General features: G+C 46.1%; 2 protein-coding genes across 5 annotated transcripts in view; one reads left to right on the forward strand and one right to left on the reverse strand.

Annotated features, from left to right (window-relative positions):
* Window positions 1–9,961, forward strand: part of Ccn4 (cellular communication network factor 4) — a 28,897-nt gene extending 18,936 nt beyond the window's left edge. The window contains exons 3-5 of one of the 2 annotated variants that reach the window (XM_020174458.2): window positions 1,388–1,648; window positions 5,278–5,471; window positions 7,200–9,961. In XM_020174458.2, the coding sequence (XP_020030047.1) occupies window positions 1,388–1,648; window positions 5,278–5,471; window positions 7,200–7,499 (755 nt within the window). In that variant the 3' untranslated portion in view covers window positions 7,500–9,961. The remainder of the gene's footprint in view (window positions 1–1,387; window positions 1,649–5,277; window positions 5,472–7,199) is intronic. The other variant, XM_020174459.2, reaches the window with a different exon arrangement.
* A 7,295-nt stretch (window positions 9,962–17,256) lies between these two features.
* Ndrg1 (N-myc downstream regulated 1) overlaps window positions 17,257–23,531 on the reverse strand; it is a 50,917-nt gene continuing 44,642 nt past the window's right edge. For all 3 annotated transcript variants that reach the window (XM_020174465.2, XM_074069263.1, XM_020174463.2), the window contains 2 exons: window positions 22,063–22,114; window positions 17,257–19,134 (listed from right to left, as the gene is read on the reverse strand). In XM_020174465.2, coding sequence (XP_020030054.1) covers window positions 18,893–19,134; window positions 22,063–22,114 — 294 coding nt within the window. In that variant the 3' untranslated portion in view covers window positions 17,257–18,892. The remainder of the gene's footprint in view (window positions 19,135–22,062; window positions 22,115–23,531) is intronic.

The raw sequence follows: 23,531 nt of genomic DNA on the forward strand, positions 1-23,531 counted from the left end.
AGACTATAGACTCCATATTGCTCCTCCTCCAGTGGCCCTGGACTCTCTCCAGATATTGTCCCCAATGGAGCACCCAGCATCAAGGGTGGCATTTGGCTCAGCTACCCCCAAAACCTTCCCTGGAGCCTCAGTTTGCATAACCACCCACCACATGGCCTCTTGAATGACCACTGGCATCTCAGATCAATCCTAGCTACCTCAGTGGCAGCTCCTCTGAGGATGACAGAGAATCTCTTAGCTTCCAGGGCTCAGGACAAGAGCCAGGCATCATTCTGGACCCCTCTCCTCCTCCGTCCCACCCCTCCACCAACAAGTCCTGCCAGCCCTCATTCCTAATGTCCCCAAAGCTGAAACTCCTCCCCAGGACCACAGGTCCCTCCCTATTCTGAGCTGTCACCAGCTCCTGCCTGGGTTACTAGGGTCACTTCCAATGCCCTTTGCCCCTCTCCAGACTGTTGTCTGCTCAGCATGAGTTTTCTTGTAAAGCCTAATTCATTTCACTCCCTCAACAGTTACTTCTTGAGCACTGGCTGTATGCCTGGCATGGTTCTAGGCTCCAACAGCTTTTCATCTTCCCCTGAGTCAAGAAGAAGCCATGGCTGACTCTCAACTTCCCTCTCTCCTTTCCTCCCCCACCTTCCAGTGCTTCTACCTCCAGTCTTTGTACCTCTAGGAGGTGCCCTCCTTGCCTGGAAGTCTCCACCCCCGGCCCCTGAGCCAGCTCTCCTCCTCCCTCTTTCTGGTCTTTGAGGAAGAAAGGAAGAAAGCATTTTCCCTCAGTGGAGGCATCCTGGCCCACCTCATTTCAATTTATAGCTGCAAATTGCTAACTACACCTCCTTCTCCCCTTTCCCTGAACACTTGCTACCAGCCACTGTCATCATCAATGCTCTGTTTGACCTGTTTATCTTCCCTGTGCCACCGTGCCTCTGTGTGAGTTCTTTGAGGGCAGGGCTGTCAAAGATTCTGTGTAGGACTGAATTTCCAGTACTTCCCTCACACGAGCCCTCTGGTCATGCATTTATCAGTACCAGGCCCTACACTGGGGACACTGTGGAGAGCAAGCTGCCTGGACCCCTGCCCTGAAGGTGTTGGAGCCTCTCACCCATCAGCCAGCCCTAGGGTCCTCAGGAGTTCTAAATGATGTTGGGAAGGATCCTACACACCCAATTTCAGCCCACCCGACTCCCTGCCTCCCAGATGTGCCCAACTCTTTCACCCCTCCTGTCTGCCTTAGCCCTTGCAGTTATTACTGGGCCCAGCCTGCCATTCGCTCCTATCGGGAGTCATTTCTGAGCTTGAGTTCATGGGGCAGAGGAAGGCTGTGCAGAAGCAGCCTGGCCTGGAGCCCAGGCCCTACCTGACCCACTGCTGCTTGTGCTTGCAGAGGTGGTTGGCGTGGGCTGCGTCCTGGATGGTGTGCGCTACACCAATGGTGAGTCCTTCCAGCCCAGCTGTAGGTACAACTGCACGTGCATCGATGGCTCAGTGGGCTGCACACCACTGTGCCTCCACACTCAGCCCCCGCGTCTCTGGTGCCACCAGCCCAGGCGTGTGAGTGTGCCCGGCCAATGCTGTGAACAGTGGGTGTGTGACGATGACTCTAGGAGGCCTCGACAGACCGCACTGCATGACACCAGTGCCTTTGGTAGGTATATGTTGGGCCAGATGGGGACTATAAGGGTTACAGTCCTCCTGGAACAACAGCCCCTGGGAAAACTCAATCCCTAAATTCCACTACCCAGTCCACAGTTTACCAGCTATGTGGACTTGGGGAAGTCACACCTTCCTGAGATCCCATTTTCCCACCTATAAAATAGAAATTAGACAGTCTACCTGCCTTATGGGGTCTTCCAGCACAAAATAAGGAGTGCTTTGTGAAGAATGACACTCTACACACACAGGGCATTATCATCGTACTGAAGTGTTTCTGAGGGAGTAGAGGAAGGGGTAGAAAGGGTCTTTTTAGGACGGCAAGAACGAGTAACATGTGCCAGGGCGGGAGAGGGAGAAGGTAGGTCTAATCAGGGCTTCCAGATGACTCAAAGTTGTCTTTTACTCGGGAGAATGGGTGGGCAGGTAAGGATTCAACCAGATAAGCCTGATAAGAGGAAGTCCTGGAAAGGAAGGCCAGGGAAGGGCATATTTGTTTCACCACTGATTACTGGAGCCTAACCCAATCCCAGACACTTAGATATCCAAGTAATTCATTTAGGTAGACAGATGTTTGGTTGAATAGGTGAATGGATGGATAACGGATAGATAGATAGATAAATAATGGATATGGATGGAGGATGGGTGGATGGATGAAGGATAGATGGATGAGTGATAGATGGATGACTGGATGGATGGATGGATGGGCAGAGGGTGTAGAGATGGTAAGGGAGGAACAAACGCAAGAGGCATTGCTTGAGAAAGCACAATGGTCCTCGTGTCTATGCCAAGCATGGGATAAAGGAGAGAGAGGACTTGAAGATGCTCCTGGGGGTTGCTGTTGGCTAGGAGATAGAACAAGAGGAACACATTTAGGGTGAAGGAGTTCTGCCTGGTGTGAGACAGATCAAATTTGTGATGAGTGCAGAGAGAGGAACAGCCAATGTGGGCAGTTTTGAATGAGAGAGATGGGTAGGGAGAGAACTCTGGAGTTACACACTTGGAGCTGCTGATAGCAGTTGGTATAGCCTAAGAACAGCACACAGAGTAGGCCTAGGGCACTGGTTTTGGGAGGCTGATATTTGAGGGATGGACAAGAGAGGAGGAGATGAGAGACAGAGAGAGAGAGAGAGAGAGAGAGAGAGAGAGAGAGGTGTGGGAAGACTATGAGTATCTTGTGCAATGGAAGCTAGGAAAAGAGAACATCACTAGAGGAAAGCCCCTCCCAGGCAAGTGGACCTGAGGAGGGAAGCAGTGGCACTGGGGTTTTTAGGTGCAGCTCTTTTGTTGTACTGGTAATCTTACAAAATATAAGTGCATGAGATTGCTCACAACCTGTACGCATACTCTCAGCCTCAGCACTGAGAGTACTCTGAACTGGCTGATTCTTTGTTGTGCAGCTGTCCTGAGCAGTGGAGGAGGTTTTGTAGTATCCCTGCCTCCACCCACTAAATATCAGTGGCCCCACATCCAAATGTGCCCCAGGGGACACAACCCAGGTGAAGAAGCAGCCCTTTGTCAATAGAAGGCAGCAGTAGGGCAGTTGTCCCACCCCGGCCCCCCTGGCAGTGCTACACAAGGGTTACTGGGCAGTAGAGGGGGAGGCAGAGGTTGTCTGCACATTGTGTATGGCCCAGTGACCCCATTCTGATGAGCACAAGCAGAACCCTTGCAGTGCTGTTGAGGTAATCTAGAAGCCAAAGCCCTTTCATCTCCCTAGATGAATCCCCTCCGCACCTCTACACTCACTGCCAGCCCTGCCCCCCTCTGTTCCTGGATAACTCTGCTTTCTCCCTTGTCTGTGGTATCTCTCATTATTTCTTCTTCTTGTTCTTCTTGTTCTTGTTCTTCTTGTTCTTGTTCTTCTTCTTCTTCTTCTTCTTCTTCTTGTTCTTGTTCTTGTTCTTCTTCTTGTTCTTCTTCTTCTTCTTGTTCTTCTTCTTCTTCTTGTTCTTCTTCTTCTTCTTGTTCTTCTTCTTCTTCTTGTTCTTCTTCTTGTTCTTCTTCTTCTTGTTCTTCTTCTTCTTCTTCTTCTTTTTCTTGTTCTTCTTCTTTTTGTTGTTCTTCTTGTTCTTGTTCTTGTTCTTCTTCTCCTTCTTCTTCTTGTTCTTCTTGTTCTTCTTCTTGTTCTTCTTGTTCTTCTTCTTGTTCTTCTTCTTGTTCTTGTTGTTCTTCTTCTTCTTCTTCGTCTTCTTCTTCTTCTTCTTGTTCTTGTTGTTCTTGTTGTTGTTCTTGTTCTTGTTCTCCTTCTTCTTCTTCTTCTTCTTCTTCTTCTTCTTCTTCTTCTTCTTCTTCTTCTTCTTCTTCTTCTTCTTTCTCTCTCTTTTGTTTACTCTCCATCATCCCCTGCACACTTGCAAGCTCCAGGGGCTATGAATTTCCCCCTATTCTTTTGTTACTTTTCTCCCCCCTTGCCCTCATTCTCCTCCCCCAAACACACCTCTTTTTTCTGCCCTTCCATCTGTCCACCCCTTCCCTCTCTGCTTTAGTCCTTTCTCTTTGGCTTCAGGTGCCTGTGAGTCCAGGTGGGATTTTGACCTGTATGTCTGCCCTGTCTTTCTGTGTACTCTTTGAGTACTTTCTGCAGTACTCTGTCTGACCTGCCTCAGTCTCTAGATTGCTATCATCCACTTCTCAGTACCCATGATTGAGCACACACCCGTTTCAGATGCTGAGGCTGCCTGTGTTCATTGGGCAGCCCAAGGGCTTGGTAGTCAGGTAACAACAGTCAAGTAATCACACAAGCTGTTATAGACTCTGGGCTCACTAAGGGTCAGGTGGAGAACAGCTGGAGCACTTTCACATGCATGACCTTGTCCTTTCTGATCCAGCACTGGGAGACTGAAGCTGGTGTAAGCCCTGTTTGCATGGGGAAGTGGAGGCCCAGATATGTATGGTAGCTAGCTGGTGGGAAGTTACACAGCTCATAAGAAACAATGCTGCAAGTTGAACCCATGTATTGTGACACTGAAGCCTGGGGTCCCCTTACCCATTGTGCCCTCAGCATTACCAACACAGAACGTTAGGTTCTGAGATGTGGGTACCCACCTTTGAACTCCCACAATGCACTTCATCTCTAAAGGGGGACAATGTCCCTTTAACCACTATTTCCAAGCACCTGGCAGGATGCTTGGTACAAAGTCAATCACAACCTAGACCCTGTTTGTGGTCATACCAGTCCCACAAGGCAAATTGGATGGTTCTAATGAGGAGGCTAGGCCCAGAGTGAGATATCTAAGGTTACACAGCTTGCAGATGGTGGAGAAGGATTTGAACTTGGGTCTGCTTGTCTCTAAAGATAGCTTTCCTCCCATGAATCCATGCTTCTTCTCAATCATAAAAAAATATAAGGACCAAAATGAGGCCTCCCCTCCCTGGGTACCCCAGCTTGTTAGAAGCCAATTTTCCCTCCCGTGGGCAGGGACAACCCAGTTCTCTGTCTGTCTATCTGTCTCTGTCTCTGTCCCCCTGTCTGCCTAGCTCATTATCTGGCTACCTGCTTATCTCTGTCTCTCTCCTTCTCTCTGAGTTTTGGGGACCCTACACCTCCTTAATGTGTTGATGGTAAGGATTGGTGGGGGATGGAGACTGGAGATTCATGGGGACTCTGGTGTTCTCCTACAGCGGCTGCAGGTGAGGTAGAGCCCTGGCACAGAAACTGCATAGCCTACACCAGCCCCTGGAGCCCCTGCTCTACCACCTGTGGCCTAGGGGTCTCCACTCGGATCTCCAACATCAATGCCCGGTGCTGGCCTAAGCAGGAGAGCCGCCTCTGTAACCTGCGGCCATGTGATGTGGACATCCACGCTCATATCAAGGTGGGTGAAGAGCAGGGGTTGTTGTCTCAGACTTAACAAGCAGACAAAGCAGGCATTCAGCCTGGCTTCTGAGCTTCCTTGTGGGGCCATTTGTAAAGTAGGAATAATTCAGCTTACCTGGTACACCTGGTGTGTTAGTGATTTAGGACAATATGGGTTACCAAGCTGGTGCATTGTGAATTTCACTTGGTGGAAGCTTTTGTGGTTAAGGTCACTCCATAGAGAACTCGGGATGTACCAAGTGCTCTTCTGTAATGATTCTGAGGGATCCTCACCAACATGATCCTCACCACTCCCATGGTAGGGCCCCCCCACCACCTGTGGACAGCCACAGGGGATGACACAGGAGCAATAGGTAGGACTTGGGGCAGGTGGACTCAAATGTCTATCTGCTGTTAGGTGCCTCTGATTGTGGCTGATCTCTTAACCCTGAATGTCAGTCTCCATCATTACAATGCTGGTGATGACCTCTGAAATATCCCTTCCAGTTATGAGAGCCAAACATCATGAAATGAAGCACTAAGGACATTCCAGGCCATAGTAGGCTGAGTCCAACCTTCAGAGTTAGACATGGGACTTACTTGCCTAACTCAATGCCCCTCACTCACACCTTAGACTACAAAGCAAAATTAAGCAGAACTCAGCCCCGGTTCCATTTTGGAAGCAGGATGGTTTTTGGAGGATGCTGAGGAAGGACTGCCCAGATGACAAAATGGCCCAGCTTCCCAACCTCCTTTTTAGACATTGAACATCACATCTTATCCCCAAGAGAGCTTCTCCAGCTGTCTCTGCTGATTGGCTGGACACACTTTCTTCTTCCTTCTCCTTCTTCCCCTTTCTTCTTCATCTCTATCTCCCCAACTATTCTGACCTTTGGGGACACAGCAGGTCCTCAGCAGATGTCTCCTAACTGGAAATGTGGATGGAAAGGTCCTAGCAGTGGGAGAAATGGAAGGGAGGGTCCTAAGCTGTGGAGATGAATTTACCACAGGCTGATGCGGGCCCCTCACCATAGACTCATGATTCCTTCCCAGTTTTGTTTCCATGAGTATGTTCCCTGCACTATATAAGCCCATACCCCAAATAGCCTGGATCTGCTCTACTCTAGCTCTCGCATGCTGCCGGTACATAGTAGACTCCAAGAACCACTAGTCCAATGTATTTAGTAAGTGCCTACTATGTACCAGGCACAGAATTGCACCAGAGACACAGAAAGATCCCCAAGTCTCAAGTGGCCCTAAGACCCATAGAAGGATGGAGTTACCTTTAATTAATATCAATCATGTGCAACGCATTGCATGATAACTGTAGGCAAGAATGAGACTGGGGGAGACTGGGGGAGGGGTAAAGCATGCTGTGATCATGACGCCCCATGCCAGCTGTCACTGGCTAGCAGTGGGAGTTCAGTTGACTGAAAGAACTATCAAGATGTCCTGTGCTGGTGAAGCCACTATGAGTGCACAATGGCAAGGCAAACATTCAAGAGGGAAGGGACACTGCAGGCTGTGAGATACAACCCAGCAAGGGAATCCCCTTCTGTGACTCTCAGTCCAGCCCTGTGTGATGCAGCTGGGTCTCACTGTATTTGCTAACATCCTTTGTTTGAAGACTGTAGAAGAAAGATGAAGTGCACAGTGAATGTGAAGGGAAGGACTGGGGTTTGGAGGGAATAAGGTGATCGTGTAGCCTCTGAGCTCGCCAACTGAAAGTTCCTTTTCTTTCCTGCAGGCAGGGAAGAAGTGTCTGGCTGTGTACCAGCCAGAAGCACCCGTGAACTTCACTCTTGCAGGCTGTGTTAGCACCTACTCCTACCGACCCAAGTACTGTGGAGTCTGCACGGATGACAGGTGCTGCATTCCTTACAAGTCCAGGACCATTGATGTCTCCTTCCAGTGTCCAGAGGGGCCAGGCTTCTCCCGCCAGGTCCTATGGATTAATGCTTGCTTTTGCAATCTGAGCTGTAGGAATCCTAATGATATCTTTGCAGACTTGGAATCGTACCCTGAAATCTCAGAAATTGCCAATTAGGCTGGCATAAATCATGGGGCTTAGGGCCTGGTCAGTGAACGCAAAGCAGTCAGCCCTCTGTGGCCAATAACTTCACAATGAAACCTTCTTTTGTCTACTTCCTACTCACTTCTAATTACCCTGATCTGAACCCTCAGTCTCCATTCCTGTTTTCAACTACCCAAATGACCCAATATGGTGCTGCTTAGGCTCAGATAACAGGTTTCCTCCTTGGTGTCATTCTGCATCATTCCAAAGAAAGTTTCTGCCTCTGGATGTTCTGGACAAGAACAAAGCCTAGTCTAGTCTCTCAGAGTCATCTGAAATCCTGATGGATCTCGCCCATGTGCCAAGGAGTGAAATCAGCTGGAGACCCAATATCTTAAACTGAAAGACCTTTGGGGTTCGTTTAAAAGGATGGATGAGATGGGGGATGGTAGAATAAGCTATTATTTGGACCCTTTCGTTTGGCACTCTAATGAGGAATTCTGTCCATAGCACACCTAACATAGCTCTGATTCCAAAGGTATATGTACCACAAGGCCACCAAACATTTGCCAAAGAGGTGAATAATTGTTTGCTTTTGATTTTTAATGGAAAGTTATATTTGCTAACCTGGGCATTGTTGAGGTTAAACTTCTCTGTACTGTAAAGGGTACAAATTAGGTTCCTCTCAATCAGAAATGCAATTTGATAAATTTCACTTCTGTTCATGAGAAAAGCCTCCAGTTGATCCTCCAGGGACAAGGCAAAGTCAGTTAATTTCAGAAGTAGCAATTGACCAGAGCATGGAATCTGCTGCTGACTGGCTGTTCTTCCAGAAGCTGGCCAGGCTCCTCTTCCTTCCATTCTGACCCTGCCTTTTCCTGGAGCTTGGGGGGGTTGATCAAGCCCTTGGAATGGATTCTCTGGCCCCTGAGTGAAGCCCTGGAACACTCCTCTACTCTTATGGGGCTTTGAGAAATTACCTTGAAGTCCAGAACAGATCTGCCAGACCAGGTATGGGCTAAGCCACAAAGTGGATTACCCTTCACTAGCCTAGGTGGTCTCTCTGGTGGGAGGGTATAAGACCTCAAGGTCTCTGGCCCAGGACGTATTTCTGTGTGTGGCAGAAACCTGCTTCACAATCTTTGGGGTTAAGGACCTAAAAACTCAGATTTCTTGTCTGAAGAGAGATTGACCAGTTGTTTAAAAATGGAAATGTATTTAATAGAAGTTAAAAGCTAAAAGGGGTTGAAGTTAAAAGGAAAAGAAATGGTTATAAACGGAAATAAGACTGTTATTTATTTTTGTTAGTAGGATATAATGTTTGCTGCCATTTCTTTCATTTAGTTTCTCCTATGTGCTAGGCTTTGTTCTCAGTGCTACACATATAGTTAGTTGCTCATTGCATCTTCGTGGTAATGTTGAGAAATTTCCATTGTTATTTCTGTTCTTACAAATGTGAAATGGAAGCTCAGAGAGTAAGGAAACTTGGCCAAGGTCAATGTGAGGGAATTAGGGTTCTCAACTCATAATCCCCTGCTTCTGGGGCTTCCAAATGTGCCAGAATAAGAAAAGATATTGAAACAAGCAACTTTTGCTCTCATTATTTTGTTCTTAATATTGTTCTCCTAGCTCCCTCAAAAGAACAGAGTGTCTGATTTTCTGATAATATAAAATCTAAAATATATGGGATAGAAAGAAATCCACTCATCCCTATAGATCATCATTCCCTCAAAACATCAGCTCACACCATGGATTTTCAACACCACATATCGGATGAGGTAAAGATGGTCCCCAGGGACCTGTGGGCAGCATGCAGGTAGAAAAGGGACTGGGAATTTGCCCCTCTTACTGTGAACTCACAGAGGCCTAGTCCAGTGCAAGGCATATAGTGGTGCTCAACACATATTTGATGGATAAAGTAAATTATACATATGTTCCTAACTTTATTTAAAGGACTCTTCTTCCAGTTGTGTGACAGTCTAATTTTTATCAGTGGAAATCTTATATTAAGTATCAAAGGAAGAGACATTTAATAATACAATTTAAAGAAATGTATTTTCATATACGTTCAAGAATTCTTCTGTGAAGAGCATTTACCCTGTGACTAATCCCTTCTCTAAGTCTGTGTGAGTTGGGTTGTATTTTCTTAAAGTGTAAACACCAGCTACAACAGCTAAGCCCATAGGAAATTCAGCAGAAACTCAGAGCTAGATCCTTACTATATTTGCATCCTGATTTGGGAAACTGAATATAGCTTCCAAGATCATACAGGCTGGTTGTAGCTGTTGAGAGCTATCCTGGGAATAGGTGGCATGGACTAGCCAGAGTGATTCAGCTACTATTAGTTTTGAGAAATGGACCTGGCTTATACTGGGCCCAGTGGGAGCATCTTTGACCCATAAGTTGAAGTCATAGAGAAGGATGTTTGGGCCCAATATAACAAAACTCTTTCTAACAGAATTGTTATGCAATGATGTGGCCTGATCCGAGAAAAATTAAGAATAATGATTACAATGAAATTTTTCATTTCTTATAGCATTTGGTGCCAAGTACCATGGGAAGTTTTACATTATCTTCTCAATTATCACTGTGATTTTGAGTACACATCTCTTCCCATTTTATAAATGGAAACTCTGATACTCAAAGGAGCTGAGGAATTGGGGCTCAGACCCAAGCTTCTTCTACTCTACCTTGCTTTTGGGGAAGCCTCTCAGAAGAACCTGGAGTCTCACAATGGCAGGCAGAAGTTTGAATAGACCAATAGATTTCTCTTCCTGTCCCTTTTGCTCTGTGATGAAGGAAAGGCACACTATGGATTAGTTAACTTTCAATGAAGAAGTTTCCTTGAGTAATAAGACCACATTTCCCTGGCATTGTGAGAGAGGGAGGAAGACCCAAATTCACCAAACCACTGGTTCTTGCTAGAACCTTGTAAGTGTTTAGCAAGCCCTCAGCACATGCCAGACCTGCCGTTAGGTGTTATACTGCCATATCTCATTTAGTTCTCATAATGAACCCAGGACATATGCCATCATCATTGTCCTGTTTTAGAGATAAGATAGCTGAGTCTCATGGAGTTAAGTAATTTGCTCAAGGTCTTCCCAGCCAAAGAAGAGGACCAGGATCATAAACTAAGAGTCATCTGACACCTGAGCCATCTCTCCTGCCTCAGTTGTTTATTCTGACTCTAAGCTATAGATATGACCTTCACAGAGGTGCTTTATTGACACAGATTTAACTTTAAAGGTCACTTGGAAACCAATAAAAGAAAGTAGCTTCAAATGATAGAATTGTCCATCACATCCCTAAATATTGTACTATCCATGACAAGCATAAAAAGCAATGCAGCCTGTGACTGTCCTGTTGAATGGTGTCACTGCTTTTTAAAGGTTCATATTTATGCAAAGTCACCATTTTGACAGACTACATAGTCAATTCGTGAATGGTCATAGGATTAACTGTGTATTCTTGCACATATATGTGTATGTATGTATGTATATATCTATTTTCAAACTGTGATTTTATATTTAAATATTTCTACTGCCATTTTTGTAAGCAAATAAATACTACACATGAAGAACTGTCTTAGAATTTCCCAATAGAGGAATAATGGTTCTTGGGCAAGCTGTCATATTTCACAACAGTCCTCATTTTTCTCATGATTTGTGTAGCATGGAATGTGTTTGCTCAATATGAGGGGTTCACATTGCTCAAATTCTTTGTTTACAGCTTTTCTCCTTAAAGCAATAAACCATCAGCAAATCAACTTACTGGATTTGGTGGATTTTCTCATATATTCGATTGCTATGAGGCAATGATGGAGCATTGAGCACATTCAATCAATGGGCAAATGGTAGAAATTACATCATAGACGTTCTCTACATGGAAACTTAAAAGTTTAGAGATAGGCTTAGACACATAAATTCTGAAACTCAAACATCAGATTTGCCAATGCATTCTAACTAAAATAACCATAAATATAAAACAGAATTTTAAGCATTCATTCACATACTCTTTTATTCAATACCTTCTTGTATCCCTAAGTAGACAGTGGATACCTTGAGGTCAGGGAGCGTGCTCTTTTACTTTAGTCATAGACTGCTCGGTCTTGTTTCATGCTGTTACTTGACTTACAATCCAGCATCTTTGAGGTGGGAAGGGTATGAGTGTCTTTTTCAGCTCAGCTTAGAGCTCATGCCAAGCTGTATGTGTAGGCATGCAGGGATCTGGAATGGATAAGGCAAATAACTTTTGATGCCTTCTGGTCAAAGTCCCCTCATTAACTTTCCCCCTCCCCCCAAAAAAAAAACCACATGATAATAACCTAATACAGTCCAGGGGAGACTCAACTCCAATACATTTGTCACATGAATTGTTTCCAAGAACATTCCAGCATCTTTGTTTTTCAAAACTGGAGGTTAGATCATGGAGTTCTGTGGGTGTCTTAGGTTAAGATAAATCTGTAGACTTTGGGAGAAATTACAAGGCTATCAGGTCCTTAAGGTTTTGAGACAATGGGATTTGGGGGAAAGGCCCAGAGAATTTTATTACAAAGCATTTTCTTTTATATTTAGATGATATAGACAGATATAGGTACAGATAGAAAGAGATATATATATAATCATAGTTGCTAGGCATGATGGTATGTGCCTGTAATATCTGCTTCTTAGAAGACTGAGAGGTCAATTGCTAAAGTCTAGACCTTTGAGGCCAGCCTGGGCAATGTGGTGAAACCCTGTCTCAAATGATGTGCTTGTGTTCTCCATCATCCCCACTAACAAAATAAGTACTTTCTCTGCATTCAGAAACCTAAGTTCTAACTGAATCTAGGTTCTTTCTAAATGTAGTACTGACTGAGCAAAACTGACTTCTAAGGAGAAGCACAAAGCCAGCACACTATTTTGTACATTCTATGCAGAACGTCTTTGGATCTCCATTCTAAGCCTCGTTTTTTTATTTTTTTTTTACAAAGTACTGAAAATGTGGATATCTCAGTCCATCCTATCAAAAGAGAGAAAACTGCTAGAAGCAAGCTTATTGATAACTTTGGAAAAACAGCTTGCCAGCAAAGGAGGAAGGAGAAAAATTAAAAGCCAGATAAAGGAAACATAAAAGCAGGCCACCCAAGCCTGAGTGGGCCTGTTTAATGGCAAGACAAAAACATCCACGGGCCATAAACTATTATGGGCACCCACAGTCTTGGTCCCAGAAACTAACTGATGTTCTATGATCCCAGGATGGTCATTGGTGGGGCATGAGTTGCACATGTGCTCAGTGAAGTGTTTTAATGGGCATTTAGGGGGATGGTCCATTTTAGAAATGGCTGGCTAAGACTTTTAATCCCTGTGAGCTTTGGTTTCCTGATGTGTGAAGCAAGGAGAACTACTTACAGACAAAGAATAAAAAGGAGAAAGGAACTCCAATGCACACTAATCCAAGAGGAAGTGTGTACTACATATTTATCAAAAACCTCTTTTTTTAATTTTATCATTTTTACTTCTACTCACATGTGTATAGATTGTTTGGTTCACAAACAATGGACCAAACACATCTTCCCCAGTGTCCCCCCACACTGCTTCTGGGAAGAACCTGTTGTTCCTCCCTCTTATTCTCTGATTTTTTGAAGAGAAAACATAAGAGATAATAATAAAGACATAGAGTTTTTGCTAGTTTGAGATAAAGACATCTATACAGAGAGATTCCTAGCATTGCTTCCATGCACTTGTATATTACAACCCAGATTGGTTTATCTCTACCAGACCTCTTCACTACTTTCTGGTCCCCTTCCCATAGTGGTCTCTGCCAGTTTAAGATTACTTTATTTGCTCCTCTACAGTGAGCACATCAACCACATTGAAGTTTTAGGTTTCCTTCCCTTTCCCTATTCCTCCCATGCATGTTCTCCCTTTAGTGTGTGACCTAGATCCAATAATATTATTGCATTCAAAAACCTCTTGTTTTTTTGATAAACAGTGTTTGGCACTGGTCTGGCCCTGATGACCTAGAAGTAAGAAATCACTACTTTTGTCGAGGAAGGACAGACAATGTGACATGCACTCACTACCGATGGTGCATGTGTCATCTACACAGGTGGCCCATGCTTCCCAGAGAGGACTTGGACTTCAGGAAACACTTCTCAGAGTGGGGATGAGGAAGGGCATGTACTGTCACAGTGAGCATGGTTGTCAGGGGATGTCACTGTGCAAAAATGACATGCCAATTTACCTGCCACAAAGGCACCAACTTTTTGGAGCACCTGCTGTTAAGTCATAGTTGATTGACCTTCTGAGCCAAGCTGGATCAATTAGATCTTCCCCTTAAGAAATACAGACCTTACTGGTTTGGGGTCCAGGAACTTGGAGGTCAGGTTGCCCTTGGGCTAGGGTCACCATTTCATGCTTCAGAGTTGCAGAAAAATTTAACCTTAGATAAAAAGAGGCTTACTGGCTCACTAGGCTCCTCCCCAGGTCCATCTCCAACCCCACAAGGCTGAACCTCACTTTATGTCCTGGGATTCCAAACAGGACACTGTGGAAGTGTTTCCATAGCCTGAAACAAAAACTTGAGCAGGTAGGTGTGGGCTCCACCTAGGAACCAGTCCAGTGACTCTGATGGTGAGATTTGTCTGAGAAGAAGCAGCAAGGAAAAGGGCAGCAGAAGCCCTGGCTTAGACTGGAGGTGTGGCTTGAGTAATAAAGCACCTGCCTTGAAAGCAGAAAGTCTAAGTTCAAACCCCAGTTCCACCAAAAAAAAAAAGGAGGCCTGGCTTGTCCCTACAGATCATGCATGTGGCCAGACTTGCTGTGCACTATCTATTGTTGAAATATTATTTTGTGTTCAGGACAAGCATCTAGAGTGGAAATGTAGAAATGGAGACCCAGATGGCAAAACAGCCTCTGGGCACACAGGCTCTAGAGAGCATCGAGCCATGCAAATACCTGTAACTGCTCCTGACTTTTGGAAACCTAACCCAGAAGGGCCAGCACTCTCTGTGTCCACCCCTGGTCCAAAGCTGATGGTCACTGCCCTCCAGACCCACAGCAGGACAAAGAGTGTGAGCTGATGTGCTGCTGCCCCTTCTTCTAGAGCAGGGCTTCTACGCCTCGCCCTTGGAAGCCTTGGGATCCATGTATAGAATTCAGCAGCTCTGTTCCTGGAAAAGGAGAATTATGCATCATTGCTTTCACAAACCTCTAACTGCAATTCAGCATTTCATTCCCAAGCAATGTCGCTGGTTGTGACCACAGGCAGGTGCTTATCACAACTGTGTCAGCTACCACAAGCACACTGGTCATCACTTTGAATTTGCCATACTGTGGGGACCAGTGTCAACTTTCTGTTTAACTTGATAAAGCAGCATGTGTGACTATGTCATGTGATTGTAACATTTGGATGATTGCACTTCAGTATAACTGACTTCTTTTGTAATTATATATTTGATCTTGCACATTTAAAACTCTTTTGAGAGGGATCTGAGGTCTCTCTAACTTACCCAAAAAGCCTGTCTTCCCCTCCTCCACGTCTGCTGCAACAAGGCAGAGCTGGAGGGCAGCTATCCCCTCTCCAACACCATTGCTCCAGAGTCACTTCCTGCCCACACACCTGCCCAAGTCTATGTTGCAAGTTCCTCACTCAGGAATATCCTGCCTACCCTAGGCTGGCGGCCAAGCTAGTCTCTGTCTTGGCACACCACCTTACCCCTCTGTGCTGGGTCAATATCACCTCATTATTCCAAATCTATTTCCTGGACAGCAGGATCCACACCCACTCTGCAGACCTCAAGATCATTTATAGCAACCACGCAGGCTAAGCAACTCCCAAGGGAAGTGAAGAAACCCCAACATAGATAACATCAGGAGAGCTGTTTTAGGGGCTGCACTTGGTGACTCGCTTCCAAAGAGAGGTTGTGGCAAAGCAGAGGAAGTCCCTTAGTTGTGGAGAACCTGGCAGAGATTATCCTGGGCAGTGATCAGATGATCTCATCAGCAAGAAACCATGCTGACCGCCTGTACCTTAACAGGCTGTGACAAGGGCCCCTCATCTGTATGGTCCTCTCCCAGCTGAACCATGAAAAAGCCTATGAACCCCAACTCAGGGACCTTCTACCGAATGCCTGACCGATGCGTCTCAAAACAATCAAAAATATGAGTCCCTCTAGGGCCTTCCAGATATTTTTCTCTTGCAAAGGACCCACAGCCAGATGGAAGTTGTGACCCAATGTGCTGTCCCTGGTCACAAGCCCAGGGACTCTAAGGAGACATGAAGTTGGTGTAATGGCACATTCTGGGATAGAAAAAGGACACAGGGGAAAACTAGTGAAATCCCACTAATGCCAGGGCTTAGTGACCAGGAATGTACTAGGGTGGACAACTTAGCTGTGACAAATGTGCCACAGTGCTGTAAGAAGTACAAGCGGGGACACTGAAAGAAGGCGCATGGACACACTCTATGCTGCCATTGTGCTGTCTGGAGATTAAGTGTCCCCCCAAAAACTCACATGTTGGCGGCTTTGTTCCCAGTGCAACGCTCAGTGGGGTTTCTGGGAAACTATCGGATCAAGAGGGCTCTGACCTAATCAATGGATTAGTCCACTGATGGATTCATAGTTGAATGGACTTTGGGGAGGTGAAGGAAATTGTGGAAGCTAGGGCCTGATTAGAGGAAGTGGGCTGCTGGGACCACGGTTTCAAAGGTATGTCTTATCCCTAGTCTCTTCCCCTGTCTCTGTCTCTGCTTCCTGGCCACCATCATGTGAGTAGTTCCTCTGCCACACACTTCTGCTGCCACGATGTTCTGCCTCACCTCAGGTTCCTTGCAATGAAGCCAACTGACCTTTGACTGGACCCTCTGAAACTAAACCAAAATAAATTTTTCCTCTTTTAAGTTGCTTCCCTCAGGTTTTTTGTTACAGTAGTGGAAAACCAACCTACATTGCAATTGTGTAAATTTTAAGCTGATCTTTTTTGGAGGGGAAGGATAGTGGGGACTGAGGTTTGAGCTCAGAGCTTTGTGTTTGCAAAGCAGGCACTCTACTGTTTGAGCCACATCTGCAGTCCATTTTGCTTTGGTTAGTTTTGAGATGGGGTCTTGAACTATTTGCCTGGCCTGGGCTGGCCTAAAACTTTGATCTTCCCAATCTCAACTTTCCAAGCAGTTAAGATTGCAGGGATGAGTCATTGGCTCCCACCTTAACTTGATCTTAAACAAAACATGTTTTAATAAAATGTGAGCTTATATGAAAACCTGTTAACAACTTTCTTTTCAAGTGTTACAGCAAAAAGTAAGCATCACAGTGTTACGATTGGCCACACTGTCCTGAAATAAAAGTAAAAAAAAGGGGGGGGTTGCTTCCCTCTAATTTTAGGTGAGACAGCTTTAGGCTTTTACCACTGTACTGGTAATGGGTGCTGGACACAGGACAGGATTGACTTGAGATGTGCTGTGAGATCTGGATATTTTTAGTATGGAAAAAAGGATGTAAATGATTAATTGTTTTTATAGAAATGGTAATATATATATATTGAACTAAATGAAATGCAGTATTAAAATTAATTTCATCTGTTTCTTTGCATTTTTTTAGATGTGGCTACCTGAAAATTTAGTGACATATGTGGATGATAGTTAAATTCCTACCAGATAGTATTGCTGTAAAGCAAAGAATTCAGCAGTGGGAGGCACCGGGCACAGTGCTGGGGTGTTAAGGCTGAGTGACCCTCTACCCTTCCCGTTCTACCCTTCCAGCACCTTAATGTCACACACAGTCTCTCAGGGAGAGGAAAAAGACACAAGCTACTGCAAAGTTACAAATTTATTGGTCTGGAAATAAATACAAATATCTCATTAAGAAACTCCTCTGTACAATAATTTCTGGTCTGCACTCAGCCACTCTTGCCTGGATCCTCAATCTTTCTGCACAAGATCAAGGAAAGCCCTCAAGATGGTAGTAGGCAGGTAAACTGAGTCACTGCCTCTCAAAGTCATGCCACCTAGAAGGCATGACTACTTCCTTCTACCAACGCTAGGGTCCTGGAACTCATCAAGTCCTGGCAGCTGATTTGCCAAGTTCGATTTCCTCTGATCAAACTTCCTATAAGAAAATTCATGGTTAGCCACAATGAAAACCAAAAGGCAGTAGTACAGGAACTCGACACTAGGCTGACATTGCTCAGAAGTGTCAGTGGTGCCGCCCCGTTCAGCAGAAGGAGGTTAGGGCATGGGGAGAGGGGACAGCTAGAGAGGAAGGAAGTTTCCATGCAGTATAGATTCCAGAACCCTATATTTTTCTCAGCCCACTCCCCACATGAATTCCCACCCCCATGAGAGCAAAAAGCCCAATCTGAAGCCTGAGCAATGGCCCTGGGTTGGAGGAATCCAGCTGTCAAGGTCAGGGTCAACCCCAGTGTCAACAGACTGGGTTGAACTCAATCACACAGGACTTCCAAGAAATAGGCTGCGATCCACTGAAATCACAGGCACTGGATTCCAGTAGAGCCACACAAAGTCACTTATGCTAGTCACTGTGTCCCACACCCACCCTGGTACCCCCCCCATGAGAATCCTAACAGCCAGGGACACTGTTGTAAGTGTCTCCTCCATTTCAAAGGATGCAACTACAAATCTCACCATCTTCCCCACAAGCAAAAAGAACCCCTCACTCGCGAATGTGGGGTGGGAGGCAGGGGCTATGGAGGAGGCAGACAAATCACAATGACACCAAACACTTGCTGAAAGGGCATCTCTATAAAGCCAGCAGCGTTTGCTGCCTGCTTCACTGTATATAAAAAGCATGCCAGAAACAGAGGCTGGTATACTTTGACCTCAGAAGGTAATAGATGCACCAAGTTCAAAAAATTGATTTCTTCAAGGGAACCATATGGACTTGGTTTTCCAAATGCCTGTAGCCTCTACCTAAGTTTCACCTCTTTTTTCCCTTCCTGTTTTGGCTACTTAACAACAGTTACCCACAGTTTAGGGCCCCTCCTCCCCAAATCAGGAACAGTTTTGTTTCCAGGAAAGAGCCAGTGTGGCTTTGGTTGGACAGGAAACAGGAAGTAGGTGGCTTGGCAAAATGCCTGTGAACCAGGATGCTTAGGACAGCCTGGTCTGCTAGCTGCGAAGTGTTTACTGCTATATTTGTCTTGTTTTTGGCAGTTTGGTGTCTCTGAGGGCAGATGAGAGAGTGGCCACTAGGCCACTAGTTAATGGAAACAGGACACTGAGCTGCCACTTTCCTTTGGTCCACCTCCTCCCAGCCCTTGCCCAAGACGGTGCCCTGGACAGACCCGATCTGTCATGGCCAGAGCTCACTCTTACAAAATAAGCTTTGGATTAATACCGCATTAGCGCAGGGTGGCAGGCAGGGGAGAGGAGGGCCGAGGGGGGCAGCTACAGAGATGAGAGTCTGGGGCAGCAGGCACACAGGCTGCCTAGCAGGACACCTCCATGGACTTGGGCCCAGCGTTGTTCCCGGTGGCACCCGAGTTGGGGGTGATGTCAAGGTGGGCTCCCTCGCTGGTGTGAGAACGGCTGCGAGGGCCCTCACTCGTGTGCGAGCGACTGCGGGCACCCTCGCCAGTGTGGGAGCGGCTGCGGGAACCCTCCAGGGAGGTGACACTGGAGCCAGAGGCTGTACGGGACCGCATCAGACGGGTCATGCTGGCAGAGGGCACTGTGGAAACAGAAGACAGCCTGTTAGGGGATCAGAGATCTATACAAATGAAGGAACAGACACACTTGCCCACCAGTCTTGATTCCCTCCTGTGATCTGACCCTGGTCCATCACATCTTCATCCTTGTAGCAGTCCAGCCACAGTTTCTCACTGTGTCTTTGTGTCCACTCAAGAAAGGGACCACAAGGCCCAGACAAAGAAAGAACTTGTGGTAATCACATAGCAAGTGACCTGAACCCTGATCTGTGTCTGAATCTTAATTCTTCAACTTGCTTAACAGCTGTGTGACTGTGGGAGGGTCTCTTAGTCTTTTTGTCCTCATCTGTGGGGACAAGAATGTAACCCCAAATATCAGCTCCTATGTGTGTGTCCAGTGCCCTATACAATCAGCAGTCAGTGGAGCAGGGACTACACTGGAGGCTAGCTGGGCTGAGCCCTGCAAGTCCCCGGTGGGGCACCAAAGTCACAGGGCAAGTTCCCAGCACTGGTTTTAGCAATCCGTCTTCTCCCTCAAAAGCCAGACAGCTCCCAGGTACTGGCAAAGGTGTGACCCACTTTGAGACCTTCCTCATTCTGGAAGGCATGCCCTCTACAGCAGAGGCTGGCAGAGTGGAATGACAATCAAACAAGTCCTCACCAACCTGTCCTGGACTGTATAGTGTCCCCCCAATCCACGTCCATCTGGAATCTCAGAATATGACCTTGTTTGGAATCAGGATCTTTGCAGAGATAATTAGTTAAGATGAGGTCATTCTGGATTAGGGTGAGCCTAATCCAGTGGCTAGTGTCCTTAATAAGAAGAGAAAACAGTGACTGACACAGGAGGAGCCTGGAGTGACAAGTGGCTAGGATGGCTATAGTCAACAGAAGCCAGACAAACACAGGGAACTGTTCTTCCCTAGTGCTTTTGCAGTGACCTGGCCCTCTTGACACTCACTTCAGACTTCAGCCTCCAACACTGTGAGAGAACACATTTCTGTTTTCAAAGCAACCCAGTTTGTGGGAATTTGTCATGGCGGCCCTGTGAGACGAACACTCCACCCAGCTGAAGCATTTCTAGGAAGGTTACACTAAAGACTGAACATGGGACATCCAAGCAGCTGATAAGGACACATGCACTGAGGGGCTACTGTGGTTACTTCATAGGCACAGTGACAAACACTACAACAGATACACAAATGGAATTAATCCTCACTGTACTGAATTCCCTCCCTGAAGAACCAGTTGTGAATCTAGAAAGAATCAAGGTTGTCACAGAGCTGTGCTGTGGCTCGGGTTTTCCCTGATCCTCTATCTCTCCACTTAAACCCGGGAGTCTTGCTGACCTCCCAGGGCTGTGGTGACTGTCCAGGTATGCAAAGGACTAGTCATGCTGGTCACTCAATGAATAGTTATGTTCCTCCTCTTTGGGCAATGTTTTGGGGATGTAACTCATCCTACTATTGTCCCCAAGTCCTAAGGGATGCTTTGGCTAGCAAAGCTGAATTGGCCAACAAAGTTGAAACAGAAAGTAATTGGAAAGAAAGAAGGCCTAGCTCTTGCCTCCCTTTTCCCCAGAATACACTACTGAAACAGAAATCCAATCCAGAGCAGGTCCAACATGCCTGAGGCATGTCCTGCCAGACAAACAAGGGAAATGGCTCCCTCCATCTTCCACCTCTGCTTGCTCAGTCCCCATAGGGAAAGCAGACTGACAGGCAGGAGAGCCACAGGAAAATTTTCTCTGTTGGATGGGGACACCTGGGGACATGAATCTATCTGAAGCACATAATTCAGGCTCCCTCACTCTCTGCCTTGCCAGAAACCAAACATGGTGGAGGCCAATCTTAAGACAGCATTGGTCCACCCAGTACACTGCTTCTCTTTTAAACAGGAAAATAGTTTATGGAAGAAGACAAGAGATTGGAAGTTCAAAGTCTTCCTGGATAAGAGATTGTCATTCCGATCAGTAGGCAAGAAAAGATGAGCGGTCCATGTCCAACCAGAACCATGGCTCATGTGCCAACCTGTACCGGCCAGGGTCAGTACTCAGCTGAGGGTTTCAACTGGCTAGTGTGTGTCCTAGGCATGGCCTGGTGTTTCTGAAAAAAGGACTGCATGTGTCTGACTTACAAATTAACTGTAGCTATAAAGTGAGAAGTAGCAAGTTCTCAAAGCATGCTTCTTTGTGTTCTTCAGTTTCCAAATCTAATGATGTAGCAAAGACACACTCGCTTGTCTTGAATCTAAGCCACTTCATCATCCATGTACACAAGACTGTGGTTTCCACAAACATCCACAGATCATCCCTCTGCTGCTTGCTCAACACCTCCCAGCCTCAGTTTCCTCTTCTGAAAACTGAGCTTAGAGTATCTTGTAGGATTATTGTGATGGTTGAATGAGAAAAAACATAGGATTTACGACTAATCTTGCATCGCTCCATCATCGTCATCATCACTACAATTAGTGGTCTCTTAAGAAAGCATCTGAGCAAAATTAAAAACATTCATTGTTTCTGTTTGTCATCTTTTAGTGCTTAAAGGGACAGTTCTTACCTACACCTAAATAAATTCCCTGTATGAAGCAACTTCTGTTCAAACCACTTATACTCGAATGCTGCAGATGGACGTCATGGTTAACGACCAACCGACATATAAGGCAGTGGTCCCGTAAGAGTCCACTGCTTGGTGATGTCTCAGCCATCTTCGTACACAGTAAGTCAGTGTACTGTCAGCGTTGACACAATGACAGAATTGACTACTGATGCATTTCTCAGATGGTTTCCTTTGTTCAGCCACAAACAACTGTAAATATCTCCTTCTCGGCCCTGCCCAATGTCCAAAAGGCTATCTCTGGCCTTGGTGATAGGGGAGTCTCATTCAAACTTGGCCAGTGTGTGACACTTCCTCTCCCACACTTTTCCCAAGGAGGAGGAATTCCATACTTACTGTATCCCATGCCCTGCACAAAGTACTTGAAGGCCTCGGCGAGCTTGGCCGGCTGCAAGAGAGAAAGAGAGAAGTATGGTTGGAGGCTGGGGGCCACCTTTTCCTCTGAGAGATCTTGGCCAAAGGCAGGGGCCATCAAGTTGTCAAGACAAAACACAAAAGCAAAAGAAATACTATGGGCTAATTGTGGGGAAGAAATTAGCTTTGTCTAGGGAGAAAGAACTCAAATTTGCTTCATAGCTGTAGCCAGGTGGACAAATTAAAGGACTTGTACGAGCCAGGTTCCATTCCTCCCGTGTAATACAGCACTGAGCACTGTACTTCCTGCTGAGTGCATGCAGGGATGACAGTAGACAGTATACCCTGGGCAGCATCTGGCACAGAATTGCATGGGGATCACGGGGCTGCTCGGTGTGCTGAGGGCTCTGCTGCATCATGGCCTTTGATCCTGACATGTACCTTACAAGGTCACCGCTACTGGATACACGTAACATAGCTGAGCAGACGTGGTGAGGTGATAATCTACTCAGTAACCAATGAGTGGCAGGTCCTCCAGGTGAGCTGGGGACTTCCAAGCCAGAACCCATGTTCTCAAGGCAGTTCACCGCCAGCCCCAATGACGGACAGAAAGAAGGATGAAAGGGGAGAAAGAAAGATGGAGAAACAGATGGATGAAAAGAAAAGAAGAGGGAAGGAAGGGCCTATGCATAGACAGATGAATAAAAAGGAACAGATAAGAGAGCAGAAGAAAGGAAGAAGAGAAAGGTGATGAAAAAGAAGTGAACGGAAGAAAGTCACCCCATTTCCTCTCAAGCGATCAATTCTGTCTACACTAGGAGTTGCATGGAGTCAGGAGACCCTCAAATCCAGTGTTCTGTCTCTCATTCTCCCCAGCAGTGAGAAGCCCCTGGCAGAGGCAGTGTGTCTCACCCCACATCAACAACTCCTGCCAATTTTTGGCTATGCAAAAATTGCCCTTTGGGATTTGTGTGACAATGGAAAAAAGAGACAAGTGTGCAGGTCAGGGTGGAAGAGAAGGGACAGCTGTGTTCAGGATGGGTAGACTTGGCACTGAGAACACCTGCTGGCCTCACTGGGGGACCACGGACAATGTCTCTCATCCTTCAGCCTCAGTGTCCTCTTCTGTGACATTGGAATAAAATGCTCATTCTTCCTCCTCTGAGAACTACTTCAAGGATCCAATTTGATCAAGGATGGGGAAGGACTTTATAAACCCTCACCTGGCCTGAAGGGGGAGGTAGAAGTCACATAGGAATTGGGCCTCACTGGGCTGGTGTTCTGGAAGCTGGTCCCAGCCCATCTCCCACCATGGCGTTTAAAAACAGCTTCCGTCAGTACTGGCAATGGTTGGGTCTGCTTTATTTTAAATAGAGAAAAGAAGTAGGAGGCAAGCCAGCATTTGGAGAAAGAAGACAGAAGAGATTTGTGTAATATTTCATTTTTAAGAT

The sequence above is a fragment of the Castor canadensis genome, chromosome 3, assembly GCF_047511655.1.
Source record: "Castor canadensis chromosome 3, mCasCan1.hap1v2, whole genome shotgun sequence".
Classification (NCBI taxonomy): Eukaryota; Metazoa; Chordata; class Mammalia; order Rodentia; family Castoridae; genus Castor; species Castor canadensis.